Genomic DNA, 20,469 nt, shown 5'->3' with positions numbered 1-20,469 from the left:
CGGACCCTGGAGTGCGAGTCTTCTGTGTTTCCTGGAAGCCTTACTGTGTGGGGAACCCTTTCTAACATATATATATATTCACTGAAAAAACCATAGGTTATAGACCATATATAGTTAGGAATTAGCATTTACAAAACCTTGAAAATTCACTGAAAAAACCATAGGTTATAGACCATATATAGTTAGGAATTAGCATTTAAAAAACCTTATTTTACTCACACAAAACCATTGAAATTCCATATATAGTTAGTTGCACTAACTATATATCGCGCACCCGCAATCCACTGCTGATGATGTCACATATTACATCATTCATGACATGGTCAGTGACATCACTGATGACATCACTGATGACATCTCAAATGACATCACTGATGACATCACTGATGACAACATCCAGTGACTGTATGTTTCTGTAAAGTTAAAATGTGTCTTACATATTGAAGAATGAGTGGAAGTATAAGTGTCTGGACAAAGGATTTAGTAGGTGCATGACTGAACGTATGAGTGAGTGATTAAATGTGTCTCACTGAGTGCATGGGTTAGTGACTAAAGTGTCTTAATTTGTGCATCATTATGTCTGTTGTTCTGTAAACTGCTGCATGTGTTGATCAGTAGCTATATGATTAACTATATGGGTTACTGATTGATTGTCCAAGTATTTGTATGGGAGACTGAGTGTGTGTGTGGCTGGCTGGGAGGTGTGTGACTCTGTGCAGATCAATGTGTACTTATATCAATGATTGTATAACAAGGTAAGTATGTGTTAGTATATGTTTGAAAATGTAAGGTGCTCTATGTTTAACTGTATAGACAAGAAAATGGAAGTGTGATTGATTCTTTACAGCACTGACTAGGTGTGTGAGTAACTCCATGGATGAGTGGCAGAGTGTGAGTGTCTGTATAGGTGTATGAGTGCATATGATAGTGTTGTAAAGATGAGTGATTGTATGTATGAATGATTGTATGGGTGAATGAGTGAATGTGTGTGTAGACGTAGGAATCAGTGAGTACATATGTAGTAACTAGTATTGGTGTGTCAATGGTTTCAAAAATTATACTCTGTATTTAACACTGGGTGAAACAGAGGTTATATTAAAATGTGAGGAGATGCATTGTATTGTCACATGAATGATATCATCAGTGATGTGGTCATTGATGTCAAATGAGATGTCATCAGTGATGTCATTTGAGATGTCATCAGTGATGTCATCAGTGATGTCACTGACCATGTCATGAATGATGTAATATGTGACATCATCAGCAGTGGATTGCGGGTGCGCGATATATAGTTAGTGCAACTAACTATATATGGAATTTCAATGGTTTTGTGTGAGTAAAATAAGGTTTTTTAAATGCTAATTCCTAACTATATATGGTCTATAACCTATGGTTTTTTCAGTGAATTTTCAAGGTTTTGTAAATGCTAATTCCTAACTATATATGGTCTATAACCTATGGTTTTTTCAGTGAATTTCAATGGTTTTTTAATAGCAAATATCATAAGCTGTCGAATGTCAAGTACGTGGTAAGTGAAAACATTTTCGTGTTTATGCACACTGATCTGCTTTGAATGGTGCCCCCCCCCCTCATTTCTATTAGGAGTACTCTCTCTTTGCACATAGTGAAGGGTAGTTAACGCAGGCCTTTGCCCCCGTTGTAATACGTCGTGCCTGCTTCTCTCTCCATTTGATTGATTCTTATCCAAGTATTTACTGTTTTAGAATTGGTTCTCTTTGGTTCATTCTCTATTTACAAACAAACACAGAGTCGCAATACTCTGTTTAGTCTTTGCAGATAACGAAAAATTGTGTACAAAAAAAAGAAAAGGAATCGAGCAAAATCAGTAGGCCACTAATGGGATCTCTTTTTGACCTCGCTAAAATAGAAACATTAGGAACAACCCCTCATGACAAATACAAAACTAGTGAAATTAACTGAACTCCACACAATGATGGCTGCAAAACAGCTCGGCTCCGCCACCCACCCCGCCCAAAATAACGATAAAGAGCGGCTGCCATGATTGGTTGCGGAATGGCCACGACGGAGCTACGAAATGGTGCTGCTCTCATGCTAACCCCAGCTTCAGTCTGAAACATCCAGAAACACTGTAGACTACCAATTCGATCAGTTCCGGTAGCGCCCCAATGTAACCCGGTAGAGAAGAACTAGCCCTCCCCTCTTTGACTAATGGTTCTTGTTGCCTGTCCCTTCTGTTGTCATTTAACAGAACTATTTAGCCTGCTGAAAGGGGTTGTGTTCCGACCGCTGGTTGGTGGAGACATTTTGACTATATTCTGGACCTGCGTTGTCGCGTAATGCGTCATATGACGCGCCGCGTTAGCGCATCCGGAAGTCATCCGGGGCGCGCAGCGCGTAACGTAAGCATAACAAGTCATGTGACTTGTTAATAAAACTTTTCATTGGTTCATTTTACTTTTCTTATTCTAATGATGAAAGGCTTGGTCATATGACCTAAAAATTACGCTTTTTATTACTTCCGAACATTATTTTTTCTTAAATATATGTTATAATGTTCCAGGCTAATGTACTTTCCCGGAAAATTTACAACTGTCCTGCAAGTAAAATATATTCTTTTTTCGAGAAAAAGAGCGTTTCTTCGTCCCATGACGGAGCCGTTGAGCAAAAGAGGGTCGACCTGCTGTCTTAGTCGCCGATACGCCTGAATATGAGATTCTTATCGATCACTTTATGTTGCAGGAATAGAAAACACAACAGCCCTTGACCATTTATCTTTACTGCGTTCCTTCGTATTATACCTTTTACCCTTCATGTAATTGGTCTGCTTTATTTCACTTGCCTTTTAATGATTCTAAAACAGTGACTATTATTAAAAACTTTACCAATGTATATACTACTACCATGTTTTCTTTTAAAAACCTTTATTGTGAAAATTTCATTATACAAATACGAGCCTATAACCACGTGCGCCGGCCACGGAGCAAACTGTAATCGTATATGATGAGGAGACATTTACACTGTAGAGGAACGTAACGGGCGGGCCATTAGGTTGCAAGAACTAAGGTGTCTAACAGTTGCGGAATCGGTGGACGTACATTTTATAATTAAAATACGACAGGACCAGTTACAATAAAATTATCTAGATATACATTTGCGGGCAAGTACCATTGGTGACGTTAATTCGAACTTTCAATAGTACAGTAATCAATAACACATCACAACTTAATATCAATAGAGATGTCGAAATATTCAATCTATTCTCGTCCCCGCCCGCCATGTGCTTCAAAACTGCATACGTATCTCGTGATATCAAGGTTGTACAACAAGTACACAACAAGGAGTTACAAGTCCCATTTATTCCGGCGCCATTTTGGGCGAGGACGGGCAGGTCCAGGATATAGTCAAAATGTCTCTACCAACCATCGACTATGATGATGTTCATATGCTGTATTTATTAGAGTAACACTCATCTGTCCACATGAAATGAATTTGCCACAATCTAAACATGTCATTTTAATCTTTCCAAAGTTCTTCTAAATATTTGGGACCGTTTCCCTTGCCTCTGATGCTGTCAGTGCCACTTCTTTGATGAATATACTAGCAGGTCAGGGGTTCTCCTCCAAATCTCTCTTTTATGCAGCACTATAATTAATTGGTGCCACCTCTCCATATGACGATGCATGGTATAGTTACCATAACTATATTTTTTTTCGGTTCCTCTGGAGAGTTCATCGTGGCAGATGAAGCGTGTAACGTACCGGGCATTTACCTTTTTTTGCATGTACAGGAAAGGAAAAAAAAAACGAGCGTCCGAGTTCTAAGGTGTCCCAGGGCCATTTTAGTGGACCAGGCCCAAATCCAAAGAACAGGCCGCCATTTTGAGAGTCCTGTTGCAGCCGCCTGTCGCTGTAGCATCAAGAGCAGCCGAAACTCAGCTGAATGGCAACTGAAACGGTAAAGGGGCGCCCCACTACAGCAGACGAGCCTCCACCTAGGAAGGCCCGTTCACGCCGCCTCCCCCCCCCCCTTCGGGCACCCCACGCCGTTATTCGGAGCAGTATTGTAGGATGGCCACACCAGTGCGGCAACTTGCTAGACATCACCTCGGTGGTAACCGAATCTCAGCGCCTTGTGGTGTCTTCTATTCAGAAAACATTGTTATGCTGCCTTCGACCTATTCGCCGCAAGTGCGCACGCAACTCAGCTGCATAGCTTGCTAGACACCACCTCGGTGCTAACCGAATCTCAGCGCCTTGTGGTCTCTTCTATTCCAAAAATATTGTTGCGCTGCCTTTGGCCCCATTCGCACATCGGTCCGCTACTGCCGCCATCTCACAGGCCAACGGGGCGCCCCACGCCGACTTTCAGCATTGTAGGATGACCACACCAGTGCACCTTACTAGACACCACCTCGGTGCCATCCGGATCTTGGCATCTCAGCGCCTTGTGGTGTCTTCTATTCAGAAAATATTCTTGCGCTACCTTTGCCCCATTCACACATCGGTCCGCTACTGACGCCATCTCACAGGCTAATGGGGCGCCCCACGCCGAGTTTCAGCATTGTAGGATGACCACACCAGTACAGCAACTTGCTAGACATCACCTCGGTGCCATCCGGATCTCGGCGCCCCACTGCAGATGAAGTGCCTCTCAACTATGAAACCACCACGGTGACATCCGGATCTTGGCGCCTTGTGCTGGTTCCGGCCTATTCACACATCGGTCCGCTACTGACGCCATCTCACAGGCTAATGGGGCGCCCCACGCCGAGTTTCAGCATTGTAGGATGACCACACCAGTACAGCAACTTGCTAGACATCACCTCGGTGCCATCCGGATCTTGGCATCTCAACGCCTAGTGGTATCTTCCATACAGAAAATATTGTTGCGCTGCCTTTGGCCCCATTCGCACATCGGTCCGCAACTGACACCATCTCACAGGCCAACAGGGCGCCCCACGCCGACTTTTACCATTGTAGGATGGCCACACCAGTACAGCAACTTGCTAGACATCACCTCGGTGCCATCCGGATCTTGGCATCTCAGCGCCTTGTGGTGTCAGTCAGAAAATATTGTTGCGCTGCCTTTGGCCCCATTCGCACATCAGTCCGCTACTGACACCATCTCACAGGCCAACAGGGCGCCCCACGCCGACTTTTACCATTGTAGGATGGCCACACCAGTGCCACAACTTGCTAGACACCACCTCGGTGCCATCCGGATCTTGGCATCTCAGCGCCTTGTGGTGTCTTCTATTCCGAAAATATTGTTGCGCTGCCTTTGGCCCCATTCGCACATCGGTCAGCTACTGCCGCCATCTCACAGGCCAACGGGGCGCCCCACGCCGACTTTCAGCATTGTAGGATGGCCACACCAGTGCTGCAACTTGCTGGACACCACCTCGGTGCCATCCGGATCTTGGCGCGTTGTGTTGCCTTCGGCCTATTCGCACATCGGTCCGCTACTGACGCCGCCTCACGTGCCAACGTATTTTCTCCGCATTTTATACCCTATGCCGCATAACAGGTCATGTGACTTGTTTATAAAACTTTTCATTGGTTCATTTTACTTTTGGTTTCCTAATGATGGAAGGCTTGATCATATGACCTAAAAATAACACTTTTCATTGGATGAAAACTTTTTTTTTCCCCCAAACGATGAAAGCCCCACCTTGTTTCTGGATGTTTCAGACTGAAGCTGGCGTCAGCATGAGAGCACCACCATCTCGTAGCTCCGTCGTGGTCATTCCGCGAGCAATCATGGCAGCCGCTCCCCACCAGAAGCCTACAGGAGTCGGGGGCCCCCAAAACTTTTGATGAATCCTCAAGGCGGAGGGGACGCTTTCGAGAATGGGGTCCAAGACCTAGCAGACAAGCGTCCGATTTCCAAGGTGTCCCAGGGCCATTTCAGTGGACCAGGCCCAAAAAGGAAACAGCCTGCCGCCATTTTGAGAGTCCTGTGACAGCCGCTTATCGCTGCACCGCAAGAGTGGGCGCAACTCAGCTGAATTGCGGCTTTTGACACAGTGGACCAAAAACGGACGGAATGGCAACTGAAACGGTAAAGGGGCGCCCCACTACAACAGATGACACTCCACCTGGAGAGGCCCGTTCACGCCGCCTCCCCCGGGGCGCCCCACGCCGTTATTCGGAGCAGCATTGTAGGATACCAAAACCAGTGCGGCAACTTACTGGACATCACCTTGGTGCCATCGTTCTGCTGCCTTGGAACTATTCGCACAACAGTTTGCTACTGATGACCCACCCCCCGCGACGCCCCACGCCGGAAATCTGGACGTTGTGCTGCGTTGGGACTATTCGCACAGCCGACCGCTACTTCGTTGTTTTTCCCTAAAAATGTTTATATGTTATTACTGTTTTTGTTTTCTTGTATATATTTATAAGTTATTAAAGTTTTCTAATCTTACTACTTTGTCGGAGTGCTATATATTTTTAATGTGACACATAATTGTAAAAACTTTGATGTACAAAGAGTCATCCCTGGAATCTTCCGCTTCAGGCTCGGTCCCCTCCCCAATCACAATACAGGATGGTTTTCAGATAATAGGAACGCGTCTGCTGTGACGGATCTCATCGAGTGTGGGCCTTGATCTACTATAACTCCTTTGAAGAGGGGTGATTCTTTACAGCTGGGGCCATAAACTACATCTGCAGGGCTAGCTGATACATTAGGACCGGCCTGGACAATCGGACACAGAGGAAAAGGAGTGTCAGAGGGTGCGGTAGTGAATAGGGCGAAAGGGAGGTGTCGGGCGGGCACAGGGTGTGATTCTCAGGGAAGAGCAGCGCAGATGGGGGGAGGTTTATTACCCATGCATAAGACAGAGAGCGGGGGTGACCACTGCCTGGGGGAGATGCTTGCGAGGGTGGGGAGCCATGCTAAGGATCGACAGCGTGCACAGAGTGGGTCTGGTCAAGGCATCTAAAATGACTGCCGTGCACGACAAAAGTGTGGCATTTGAAAAAAGACAAGATGGCGCAGACAATGTTTTTCAACACTTCCTGATTTCCTTCGAATCGAACGTTAACAGACGTTGGGGCATATTACCAAAGTTAAGCGATATTTATCCCTAACGATGCTTAGCAACGATTTTTTTACCGCTAAGCATCGTCAGAAATTATCGCAGATAAACCTTGCTATTATCAAGGTTTATCGCAAATACGATAAAAAACGACCGCAATGCATTAATATCGCTGAAAACTCAGCGATATTCATGCATTACCGAGCTAATGCTCTTAGCCATGTTATCCACCTCCCATTGGATAACATGGCTAAGAACTGCTCAGGGCAGGTGCTAGCTTTTGGAGATATTCGCGCTTATCGCGAATATTTCCAAAAGTTGATAATAGGAGATAGCGATGTTAGCGACTGTTTCCAGTCGCTAACATCTTGGCATGCCCACTTTGCATGTCATTAGTGATAAATATCACTCACATGCAAAGTGGGGCCCAAGATGGTCGCTATCTCCTACTAGCCGTCGCTAACTGGTGTTAGCAACAGCTAGGTAATACAGATATAATTTTATCTCCGCGAAGCGGAGCGCTGTTACAGATATATATCTTGTTTTTGAACGTTAATTTCTCAAAATCCACTGAAGCACATATATTGAGACCTAGCAAAGGCACATCGTGCTACCAGTCCCTACAATTTTGCCAAGTTTCGTGCAAATCCATTCAGCCGTTCGATTATTATTATTATTTTTTTTTTTTGCCCCGCGGGGCCCTTTTAAAACCTCCACATCAAACCTAAGAGGTCAAGGAGGATCTACTATGCCCCCTTATGGTCATTTGCCCCTTCGCTTTGGCCTCCTCTTGTCTCTCGATCCTACCGAGAGACAAGATGGCGGCCGCTACGGACTGTTTGCAATGTTTACAGACGCCGGAGAACCAATCAGCTTCGCAAACCTCCGTTACGCGAAGCGGAGCGCTGTTACAGATATATATCTTTTTTTGAACGTTAATTTCTCAAAATCCACTGGAGCACATATATTGAGACCTAGCAAAGGCACATCGGGCTACCAGTCCCTAATATTTTACCAAGTTTCGTGCAAATCCATTCAGCCGTTCGATTATTATTATTTTTTTTTTTTTTGCCCCGCGGGACCCTTTTAAAACCTCCACATCAAACCTAGGGGGTCAGCGAGGATCTATTATGCCCCCTTATGGTCATTTGCCCCTTCGCTTTGGCCTCCTCTTGTCTCTCGATCCTACCGAGAGACAAGATGGCGGCCGCTACGGACTGTTTGGAATGTTCACAGACGCCGGAGAACCAATCAGCTTCACTTCACAAAGCTCCGTACCGCGAAAAGTCCGCGAACCGGAGCGCTGCCCGGTCCGCTGTTACAGATATATATCTTTTTTTGAACGTTAATTTCTCAAAATCCACTGGAGCACATATATTGAGACCTAGCAAAGGCACATCGGGCTACCAGTCCCTACAATTTTGCCAAGTTTCGTGCAAATCCATTCAGCCGTTCGGGCTAAAAGTGAGGCCAACCGCCCTATGGAAAACTCAATGTTAAAAACACGTTTTGGGACCCCCCTTTTTTCTCGGCCCCCCCCTTGACAAACCCCCCCACATTTTCAAGGGCTGCTCAGAAACAAAATGTGCCATTTTCCTGAAAATTTCAGCCAATTCCGTCCACAAACGCCGAAGTTATTAGACATAGAATTTTCAAAATTCCCATAGAGAAAAAATCCTAACTATATATACCTACTGGCGACCGCCAGTAGGTAATATACACACATATATATCTATATACATATTGCTGCTGAGAAACGCCGTATGCCTGCCTTTACGTGCCGGTGCCAGCGGTGGTGGCAGAAGCCTCCCAATATAATCACAAAGAATCCAGTCCAAAACAACAAGGAAAGCGGCACATGAAATCCATCCACAAGTGTTTATTTGTGCAAAACAACGTGTTTGGCCGGAATTACCTTTGTCAAGTTTGGCCGAAATGTGTTGTTTTGCACAAATAAACACATGTGGATAGAATTGGTGTGCCGCTTTCCTTGTCGTTTTGGACGGGATTCTTTGTGATTATATATCTATATATATCTACACACACCTACACATATACATACATACATACAGTGGCAGTTGCCACTAGGTGGTTATTATTAGATCTGTGGTTCCAATTGGCAGTTGCCACTAGGTGGTGGTTATTAGGTCTGTGGTTCCAATTGGCAGTTGCCACTAGGTGGTGGTTATTAGGTCTGTGGTTCCAATTGGCAGTTGCCACTAGGTGGTTATTGTTAGGTCTGAGGTTCCAATGTCTTTTTTGGTTAACTAACAACTTTGGGGGGTTTTTATTTGGGGGGGGGGAGCTACAGTTCTATATAGCGCATACACGACCCAAAGGTATTGAAGCACTTTCTATGAGCACCAGTTACATTACATGAGGACACATTACTTTTTGTAGGAACGGGGAGATTAAGCGATCTGCCAATATTCACAGGATGTTGGGCCGTTACCAAGACTCAAACCTGGTTCCCCAGTTCCAAAGTCAGCAGATTTGGCCATTAAGCCACGTCAGTTTAACAAATATGCTTGAAACTTTCTAAAAAGATTCTGTTTTTTGATTAGTTTTTTTTGGGGGGTGTACAGTTTTATATAGCGCATACTCGACCCGAAGGTATTGAAGCACTTTCTATGAGTACCAGTTACATTACATAATGACACATTACTTTTTGTAGGAACGGGGAGATTAATCGATCTGACAATAATCACAGGATGTTGGGCCGTTACCAAGACTCAAATCTGGTTCCCCAGTTCCAAAGTCAGTAACTTTGGCCGTTAAGCCACGTCAGTTTGACAAATATGCTTGAAAATTTCTAAAAGGATTCTATTTTTTGATTAGTTTCTTCATGGAAAGTTTTGTGTTGATTCATCAAGTGAGGCTGAGTAAAAGTGGGGGAGGGGTGTCCCAAAAGGCAAAATCCCCATGCATTTTCCACAGACTTTTTTAGAACACGATCCCGCAAAAACTGCTGAACAGAATTACACCAAATTTGGCAGGAAGCTAGACCTTAGTCCAGAAAGCGTGCTTTGTTTGATTTGGTGTAAATCTGTTCAGTAGTTCTTGAGAAATATAGGTTGAAAAATAATTGTAAATCTGGATGGTTGGGTCTAGGGACTCTCGCGAGAGTCCTTCAAAGACAATTAAAAAACAAATAGAGCCTTCTGATTGACCATGGGCACTTTTTTCCATTGGCCTTATTGCTCCTGCAGGATTAAGGCTTCCACAGGAGCGAGCACTCTGGTTGGCAGCAACATGAGAGAAAATGTTACTGACAGCCATTACAGGGCTTGGGTACTATCAGGCACATGCATCAAGATAAGCTTTTGCGAGTCCTTAATTGCGATTATTAAAGAATCGTAATTAAGGACTCTCAAAAGCCTATGCATGTAGGAATCGCTATTAAAATAGTGATTCCTAGACATTCCTTAATTGCGACTCGCAAAATTAAGGAATGGCTACCGATTCATTCCTGTGGCCCATAGGAATCAATGGGAAAATGCATGTGCAATTTGCGAGTACCAATAGGTACTCGCAAATTGTGCATGCAATTTCAAGGGTGCAGAAGTGTCAAAATGACACCCTGTTGCACCCCTGAAATTGTGATGTGCACCAATGTTGCACACACACATGATCCTGAATCCTTAAATAATGCACTTTAGTGCATTTTTCAAGGTTTTTGCAAAACACAGACCAGATTAATTTCTCTACATTTTGCGGCCCCAAATAGCGAATTCGCTATTCCTAAATGTTTCTTGCATTGCATTTAAGGAATCGCAAATTGCGATTCCTTAAATGCAATTGCAATTTAAGAAGTCGCAATAAATTGCGATTTCTTAAATTGTGAGTGCCTAACCCTTTGATGCATTGCAAAGGGCCTTTTTGTGGGTGCAAACGGACAATTTTTGCGAATTGCACCGTTTGCGCTTGCAAAAAACGTTGATGCATGTCCCCCTTAGTTCCCTTTGCTGAGTTTGAAAAAAAAAGCAAGCATATAAGGGAAGCAAAATAAAATCAGATAATAAAAATAATTTCTTTTTTTGCAGCAAACCCACGGGATTGCAGCAATAAATAAATCAAACATTTTTTAAAACTTTTATATGACCCCCGGGATGGGCCAGTTTAAGAAGTCGCAATAAATTGCGATTTCTTAAATTGTGAGTGCCTAACCCTTTGATGCATTGCAAAGGGCCTTTTTGTGGGCGCAAACGGACAATTTTTGCGAATTGCACCGTTTGCGCTTGCAAAAAACGTTGATGCATGTCCCCCTTAGTTCCCTTTGCTGAGTTTGAAAAAAAAAAGCAAGCATATAAGGGAAGCAAAATAAAATCAGATAATAAAAATAATTTCTTTTTTTGCAGCAAACCCACGGGATTGCAGCAATAAATAAATCAAACATTTTTAAAAACTTTTATATGACCCCCGGGATGGGCCAGTTTAAGAAGTCGCAATAAATTGCGATTTCTTAAATTGTGAGTGCCTAACCCTTTGATGCATTGCAAAGGGCCTTTTTGTGGGCGCAAACGGACAATTTTTGCGAATTGCACCGTTTGCGCTTGCAAAAAACGTTGATGCATGTCCCCCTTAGTTCCCTTTGCTGAGTTTGAAAAAAAAAAGCAAGCATATAAGGGAAGCAAAATAAAATCAGATAATAAAAATAATTTCTTTTTTTGCAGCAAACCCACGGGATTGCAGCAATAAATAAATCAAACATTTTTTAAAACTTTTATATGACCCCCGGGGTGGGCCAGATCCTGGTAGTCAAATTAATGTATTATTTGGGGGGAGGGGCATGCATGGTGCCCCCTCCCTGACTTGATTTCGGCCCCTGGGCCCCCGTCGTTTAAGCCAAAGGGGAGGGAGGCCACCCTCACTGTCACAGTCAAAGTGGGAAGCAGCCCTACTAACTGAGCCTGCTAAGGCCCTGGTCACCTCATCCCTGTGGCCGACTCAATTACTGTGTCCCGTGAAGCCCACCTCTGGAACACAGTAGCTTTCCTGCCTGCAGGAGCACAGGCAGGGAAGGCATGTCAGCTCCCACCCGTCAGGAGCTTTAAAAATGCTCCTGCTGGGTGGGAGCAGACATGTTTTGCTGCCTTGGCTTGTGGAAAGGGACGTATGTCCCTCTCCTCACTCGTGCCCTTGCCATGCACAGCTAAGTACCCCAATATTACATCACCCATGACATGCTCAATAATATCACTGATAACATCACTGCAACATTGGAAATTACATCATTGATGACAAAACTGTGGTTGGCAAGGGCACACATTGGTGACTTTCAGTGATTTTTTTTTTAGTTTAAAACATTACGTAATCACTGAAATTTTCACCTAACTAGAACATTACCTTTCAGTCGCCTGCGTATAGCTATAGTTGGAAACTAATTACTACATGAAGAGGTTTTTTTGGTTTGCTAATATTTGGTGCCATTTGACGAATCTTCATAAAATTTTCCAAAAATGTCTTCTACCTCAGCTACTTCCTACAAAGTTTCGGTGTGATATGTCAAGTGGGAGAGGAAAAAAATGGGTGGTCCCAACGCAATATCCCCATGCAATTTTCCATCTGAGAAATCAACAGTGACACTGGGAAAATGTCTGACAGAATTACATTAAATTTGGAAGAAATCTAGATCTTGGTCCAGAAAACATGCTTTTTCTGATTTGGTGTAAATCCATTTAGTACATTAAGGTTCAAAAATGTATATCTGGATGGTTGGGTTTGCGGGAGCATGCAAGAGTTGCGCATTCACGCAACTTCAAATAATAGAGCAATCTGATTGGCTAAAGGGGCTTTTTTCCCTATCAACTGCCTGGCTGCCGCATACTCCTTTTGGAGCTTGCGCTCGGATTGGCTGGCCGCAACTTGAACAGAAATGTTGTGGCTGGCTTTTCAGGCCATGGGACCTCACTCCTCTTGTCCTGAAAAAAAGAAAGAAAAAAAAGGTATACAGGGATAAGGGCGCCCTGAGCCAAATAAAAAATAAAAAAAAGGTTTGCATTATCCTGCGGGAGCCAGCGGGGCCTTCTGGACTCCTGCCTGGCACCCACAAGATCAGAAGAAGAAACAAGCATTGGAAATGCAATAGGTCTCGCATTAGAAAAGTTGTAGCTATTGGTCTTGTAAATGAAAATCTTTATTTATGTGTTGGTTTTTAAAATAGCTAAATTGATAGCTTTGTCATTTACAATGCCAATAGTTATAACTTTCCCGAATGTGACACCTATAGCATTTGTAATGCAACATGTTTTGTATTTACGTGACTTAGATGGCAGCTCTGGTCGTTAGGCCACATCTGCGGTTTACCTGCAGCACAGAGTACTACTACATTAAGTGGTGTGACAAGCAGAAGTAAAAGAACTCCAGTTTCTCTTGAAATCAGAAGCACGCTAAAGGGGGAAACAGTAGTGAAAGGACACGTGCTCGGTGTGTAAAATGTATTTAGGACTCGATGCGTATATATATTTTTTTAAAAATCACAACATCTGTGCTTAATTCTCAGTTGTTTACATACAAAAAAGGAGCAAAACTGAGTGAAGTTGGGCTTCAATACTACACATTTTCCGTTACTTGGAAATTTAATATATAAGCCAGCTTGCCATTCCCTCTTGCCCGCCACCACGTATGTTATGAAAACTGAGACTGGTATAAAAAATCGGAGCATTCAGTGGAGGCTGGTAGGGGACAGGGGGGTGGGGGGTGGGAGGGTGCTAGGAAAACAAGACGGAGGGAAGGAAGAGAAGGGGAGGGGGGAGGAGAAAAGCAACACGGCGGGCAGGGGAGGGGGCGGAGCGGGGAGAGCCAAAATTACAGAAATGCAGCTTTCCAAAAGCAATAGACGAAGTGCTGCAGAACTGGAAGCTGCTGGAGCCGCACTCAATGCACATTAGGACTGAAAGGAGAAAAGCGTAACTTCTCACGAGCCCAGTTACTTTCACAGAAAAATCGGAACATTCAGTGGAGGCTGGTAGGGGACATGGGGGTGGGGGGGTGCTAGGAAAACAAGACGGAGGGAAGGCAGAGAAGGGGAGGGGGGAGGAGAAATGCGACACGGCGGGCAGGGGCGGAGCGGGGAGAGCGGCAATGAGGGTGTGAAGCAGCAGGAGCCTTTGAAGTGAAGCTAAGCTTCACTTCAAAGCTGTGGGAGGAGTGCTGCTGGGGAACAGATGGCGATTTGATGATGTGTACGCGCATTTTAGGTCAATGCGCTTGCGCATTGACCTAAAAGCGCACTGGCACAGCATCAAATCGCCAGTCAATCGCCAGTCTAGGTAAAGCTTATTTAAGCCCCTATAGTCTCGCTCTGCTCAATGCGCATGCGCATTGAGAGGCGAGACCTAAAAAGGGGGCAGGGCCTTAGTATCTGCTGTGGGTTTCCATGAACAGGGTTGGGTGCACGCGGGGGTCTTTGGAACATGCAAAAGGCTACCAGGGCCTACACGTTTCCCATTCAGATGCAACCAGTCAAGAAAAACTTCCTTTCGTCCCACCACTTAACCAGTTTTTAGCTTCAGAATTCCAAAACAAGCACTGGGACTTGCCACGTCATATTTTTGCCACATCAACTTAAGATAAAATACATTCCAAAATGAATTACCTGCAGTTTTATTGTCAAAGAGTCTCTCTGTGCCTGAAGCTCTCTGGCATGTTCTATCTCTTCTTTTAACCGTTCAATTTCCTAGGAAAACAAAAACATGCAAAATGTTTTAAGATAAACAAGACGTTGTATTTCAGAAGATCTGACAACAGGCTTAAACAATGATTTAGAAAACAGTCAGGACATTATACAGCTGTATCTGCTACCAACATTCAGCAGCACTGGAAATATCCTGCTGGGAAACAGCTGCCTGCCGGTAGAAGTGACACTTTCTTGCCTGTGTAATTGTTTTTGTCCACTCTAAATTACCAATTTTTACCCACTCCAAATTACAATGACAAATTGCTGTAAAACTGCACCAGAGTATCTATGAAGTTACAACCTTCACTCCTCTGACAAATGTCTTCACAGAAATTGGGGCTATAATCTTTTGTTTCTGTTAGCTTGAACATGGAGCCCCCTGATAAGATGTAATGCTCTTTCTGGTGGATACTATAGCTACAGATTCCTCACTATATGAATTCCAGAAATGTTATCGCAATTGTTCCGTTCTGATGATAGGTAGTCATCATTAGTTGACAACTTTATACTGGCATCTTGGGATACCACACCAGCTAAAGGTTGAGAGTTATTTTTTAAGTGTTTAGTTACAAAACGTTGAAGTGATTCTTCTAATGTGGAAGATTAATGCTTTGTTTGAGTAGCCTATGTCCACGAGTGGACAACGTTATTTGTACTCTTTGCACTGGATTTCGGCTTTTCCACTTAGTGGATATATTCTTTCCACCAGCACAGTTTCCTTGATTGGAGACAGTAGGGGAAAGTTTACTTTGTTTCTCCATTTCTCAAAAGATGGTTTTGTAGTATTTCATAAAAAACATAAGAATCCCAAATGACTTCCAAGATTTACAGAGCACTTGTCTTGCCTTCGATCTGCTCTGCCTGAACCAAATATCTCTGCTAGTATCCGGGTGGCCCACTCCCCCTAAGTCTCGTCACACATTCAAATACTAGGATACGGTGAAGTAGGATCAGCATCACACCTCCAAGGCTGTACCAGAGACCTACGAAGTGTAGAGTAGGGGCAAACTGTCATGTACTCCAACCATCAGAACTAAGCTTAACCGGGCCAGGTTACCGCAAGCTGCACTGTGCACCCAGACTCATAGCTGCACCTTCATCATCTTACCATCAAGACAACATGCCTACCCCACCTGTCTGCCCCGAATAGCCACAAATCAAGACCAATTCACTTCTTTACTTCTTGAGAGGGGAAACAGTATAAAATGAGCTCACTGTCATCACCACCAGTGACCCAAGTTCACACGAGGCATCAGCAGATATGCATAGGAAGAAATGGCAGGAATGGGGTTATATGCTAGCTATTATTTACAGCCAATGGGGCCAGGGATGCAGACTTCCTCACAGCCCTCTGGCCTTGGCATCTGCTCCTGGCTTCCAGAGTTGGCCGTCAGCGGTGAAGCTGGAGGGCATAAGTACAAGCACATCCATCAGCCTGAGCGGTACTCTAACATCTAGCAATCACTTCCTTCTGAACAGCAAAAGTCCACGGATCAAACAGAATATTTGAGTTTATGAAAGATCCAGTGCTGGAGAAGGATGTTTTTCACATATAGGGACAAGAGGAATCTATGCTCAGGGAGGTATACTAGCTTTATAGAATGGTTTTGGTATAGAACATGTGCCTGTGGCTCTATCATTATTGTAAATAAAATCCAAAGAGAGAGGACAACTATGTCTTGTGCCCCCGGATGTAGAGATAGCCAGGGGAGCATACACCATTACATCTCAGTCGAGCTGTTGGTTGTATGTACAATAACTTGAACTTCTAAGTAATACATTCTCCTCCCATCCCCATGAGCACCAGAGCAACAAAGATGAAGGGCCACTTGGAGTCAGATGTTTTTGCAGTATCTACATACACCACCAACGCTTCTACTTAAGGCAGTATTTAACAGAACATAGCAAAAAAGTGCACAGGTAATAGGACACTGATCAGCTAGGTATGAAGGCAGACTGATCCGGCCTGTAAATCACCACCAGACTAGAATGCTCACCATCATTTTATTATCTAAATTGAAAAAGACAGCGGGTGGTTATATTCACAGAGCAGGGTTATTATGAGAGCCTCATGCACCAATTCTAACAGGAATGATGTGCAGCTCACCTCTTTTAAATAAAAAAATCAAGCCCAAAACATCAAGGTAATCTTTATAAAATTCTGCCCACAGGCTTTGCAACTCTGCATTCCCTAAATCTTGGCACAGACACCAGCTAGAGTCGGTGTTTGTTCTCCAGCTAAGTCAACACAATCTTGTCAAAATAGACTAAAAGAAATGGTTACTGTCTTGTAGTCCTCTTTTTGCGTTGTAGGCATTTCCATTGGAGCAATGAGGGTTAGAATTATTTCTCACAGCGTGCGGGGACCCTGGAACACATTTCATCCAATATATTGTGAAAGGGTCTAAAGTCAAACCTGTCCAATTGCAGAGGACCACTCTCAAAAAACCTATCCAGGATAACTTTTCCACATTTTTAAACCTCTTTAATAAACACAAAAATAAATCCCTCTCAAAACGACAGCACATATAGTACAACCTGCTGCCTAATATGTCAAAATAAGAAGGAATAGAGCAGTTTGATAGGCTTACATCAGAAACGTTAAATAAACACCTAAGAGTTCAGGCCTACCAAATCCCACAATGCCTTACACTGGTAGTTGCCTCATTGTCACTTCTTTTTTTCACAGCTTGTGTGAGTGGCATCCTGGAACACCCGGGGAGGTTCGTCAGGTGATTTTGTGAAAAAGTTTCTTTTTCAATTTTTTTACTTCATTCAACATTTTTTCATGCGTTTTTCTTTTTCCACATTATATTGTTTTGTGGTACTATGTCTTGACTTTTGGTGAAGTACCTTCTGATGTGGAAAGAAGGTCTATGTGGTCTGTTCCAAAGCTCCACATTCTGCTAGAGGAAAATTCTGCATGAGGAAGCTGGAAGAGTTCAGGATCAAGGAAAAGAAGAACAGCAACAAGGCCTTGGGAAGTTCAGCTTCCACTGTGCTTTCCTCTACTAAGATCTCCATATAGGGAGAACCAGAAAATCAAGAACAGAAGATAAAAAACATTGTCACTATCACGGACATTCTTCTTCGATGTCGAAGGGAGCAGCGTCAACTCCCTCACATTGAAGGACAGAGTCAATATTGACAGCACAACATCACCACCGTACTCCCTCAGGAAAGCTTATGACAATGAAGCATTCCCGATCAACAGCGCTCACACATTCAACTTGTTCGCATTGCCCAAACCATCGACAGAACAAATTAGAAGTTGAAGAACTATCCGATGTCGGGACACCAATCAACGTTGATGCACCATTTGATATCGCGTAGTGCGAGGTTGAGATTTTCAATGCTGAGTGACTTTACTGAACATACTTCCACGAAGAGACTTAAGCTTTCACCATCATTGGCTCATTCGCCAGATCTGCTAAGACCTTCTTGCAGGAGCATTTGCAACCTTCAGTCTTGCTGCTTCTTCCTGCACTAAAACCTGGACATATGATACAAGGCACACTTCTGTATCCCATATAATCCCTATAAATCTGGGCCGGAGTCTGTGTCCTGGTGCATTGTGGGATTCTTGGCGAGTTTCATGTGCCATCCCGAAACTAGACCTCCTTCTAAGAAAAATAACTAGTAACGCTCCAAGCCCTAGGCTGTAAGAGAGGGTGATTTAGACCCTTAATATTCCAGATGAGAAGTGTACCAGAACAAGTTACTTACCTTCGATAACACCTTTTCTTTTCTGCACCTTTAGAAAATCCCAAGGTCCAGACTGGGTCTAGAAACTTTCAACAGCAGTACGCCTGCACATTGGCAGGTGGCTTATTGCGGCTCTGTGTTGGCTTTGTACCTCCCCAGAAGTGACAGTGTGGAGTCAGTTTCTTGTTCCTTTCCTTTTCTGGGCCATCAGACACAGAGCATATAACAATTGTTGGTCCCAATATCTAACCTGGGACCTTTTAGATATTAAAGAGGTCACTCCACAGAACAGGGAGGTAGGGGGACAGTGAAAAATCTGCAGTTAGACAGATTATATACCAGAAAGAGTTTTACTGAGGATAAGTAACTTATTATTCTGATCGATAATTCTAGCTGCAGATTCCTTATCCTTGAAATAGATACCAAAGCGTACCTCCCGAAGGTGGAGGATCTGAGGAGAGGGCTTAGACCAAAAGTGTTAGAGGCCAAGTGACCAAATTGACAATCCCATCAGACCTGGCTGTCAGGACAGTAGGTGCTTTATGAACGTATCTATGTATGACTATGTTGTAGCCAGACGGATACAAGAACAGGCACTCCTTGTGCCATTGCAGTTTTTGCAGTCTTGGTATTAGTGGAGTTGGCTCTCTGCCCTTTGGTGGATTGCTTTTTCACCAGGGTGTAGCGGACCTTAATGCAGAGTTTTATCTACCTTGTTAGGGTCATCTTTTACATCAACCTGCCCCTTCTTTGCACTATAGAAGCCAACAAAGAGCTGATAGTCAACCCGATAAACCTTCGTCTGGTAGATGTAAAAGTTCAATGCCCTATTTGGATGAACACAATGATACCTCTCCTCTTCTTTCAAGTGATGGGGTGGAATGAAGAATACAGGCAGTGTGTTTGATTGGCCAACATGAAAAGGTCATTTGGTCCTTAGGGAGAAAAGCCACCTGGGTCCTTGAACAGAATCGAGTAAGCAGCCCTTATGCTAAGCCCTCTATTCTCCCCTTCATTTTAGGTGACCCCCCACCCAACTCAGCAGCACTGCATCTGTCACAACTATGGGCACTTGGCCTGCGGCAGTTCAAATTGGCTTGTGACAGCCACCATTGTAGCTCCTGAGCCTTCTCCCTTGAGACTTAAATGGTGTAGGTAAGGCATCCCTGATACTGAGCCCACTGCGATTTGAGGTTCTGTTGCAGGGTTGCACTGTGGACATGAATGATGCACGAGACCAAGAAGCACCATCGCCATCCTCACCGAGATCTAGGACTGATCCCAAAACTTTGGGCTCATACCCATACTCACTGCAGTGGACGAAAAGCAGTATTGAATGCCACCATATCCAGATTGCTCCAATGAATAGCTCTGTGTGAGGCTCAGGTGGGGCTTTAGCTTGTTGATTATGAAGCCCAATGATGTCAAGAGTTTGGTCGTCATCCGCAGGTAGTCCGTGACTGACTGCAAGCTCGCCATTAGCAGTCAGTCATTGAGGTACAGGAGTGCATATATTTGCGACCTCTGAAGATGAGCCACACCACTTTTCTGAATGGCATAGGGACCAAGGCAAGATCGAAGGAGAGCACAGCAAATTGAAAGCGTTTCTGGCCCACCTTTAACACAGATTAATGCTGGTGTGTCAGTGCAGGGCGGTTATATGGAAATATGGGTCCTGAGTATCCGGGGACGCCATCCTGTCTCCTGGGTTCAGAATGGAAATGATCTGAGACAGCCTGAAATTTTTAATTTGTCCATCTGCAGAAAGGAACTCAACGGGCGAAAGTTCAGAATAGGCCTTTGGGCCCAGTCCTTTTATGAGGCACAAAAGTAGCATGAATAGTATTCTTTGCCTTTCTAAGAGTCTACTACTACCTGTTCAATGGCATCCTAGGAAAGTAAAAGATGGTTGAGTACTCTGAAGAAACTTGTTCTGGTCAGGGAGGAAATAAACAGTAGGGCGTAGCCCCTTGAAATTATCTGCAAGACTCACTTGTCCGATGTAACCTAACTCAAGCTGCTGAGATAATGCTGAATCCTGCCTCCCACCAGCCTGACGTGA

General features: G+C 44.1%; 1 protein-coding gene across 2 annotated transcripts in view; it reads right to left on the bottom strand.

Annotated features, from left to right (window-relative positions):
- Positions 1-20,469, bottom strand: part of HOMER1 (homer scaffold protein 1) — a 618,990-nt gene that overhangs the window by 16,955 nt on the left and 581,566 nt on the right. For both annotated transcript variants that reach the window (XM_078675203.1, XM_078675205.1), the window contains exon 9: positions 14,622-14,702. In XM_078675203.1, coding sequence (XP_078531329.1) covers positions 14,622-14,702 — 81 coding nt within the window. The remainder of the gene's footprint in view (positions 1-14,621; positions 14,703-20,469) is intronic.

The sequence above is a fragment of the Lissotriton helveticus genome, chromosome 2_1 (genome assembly GCF_964261635.1).
Source record: "Lissotriton helveticus chromosome 2_1, aLisHel1.1, whole genome shotgun sequence".
In the NCBI taxonomy this organism is placed as follows: domain Eukaryota; kingdom Metazoa; phylum Chordata; class Amphibia; order Caudata; family Salamandridae; genus Lissotriton; species Lissotriton helveticus.
This window is presented reverse-complemented; position numbering and strand designations above follow the sequence as displayed.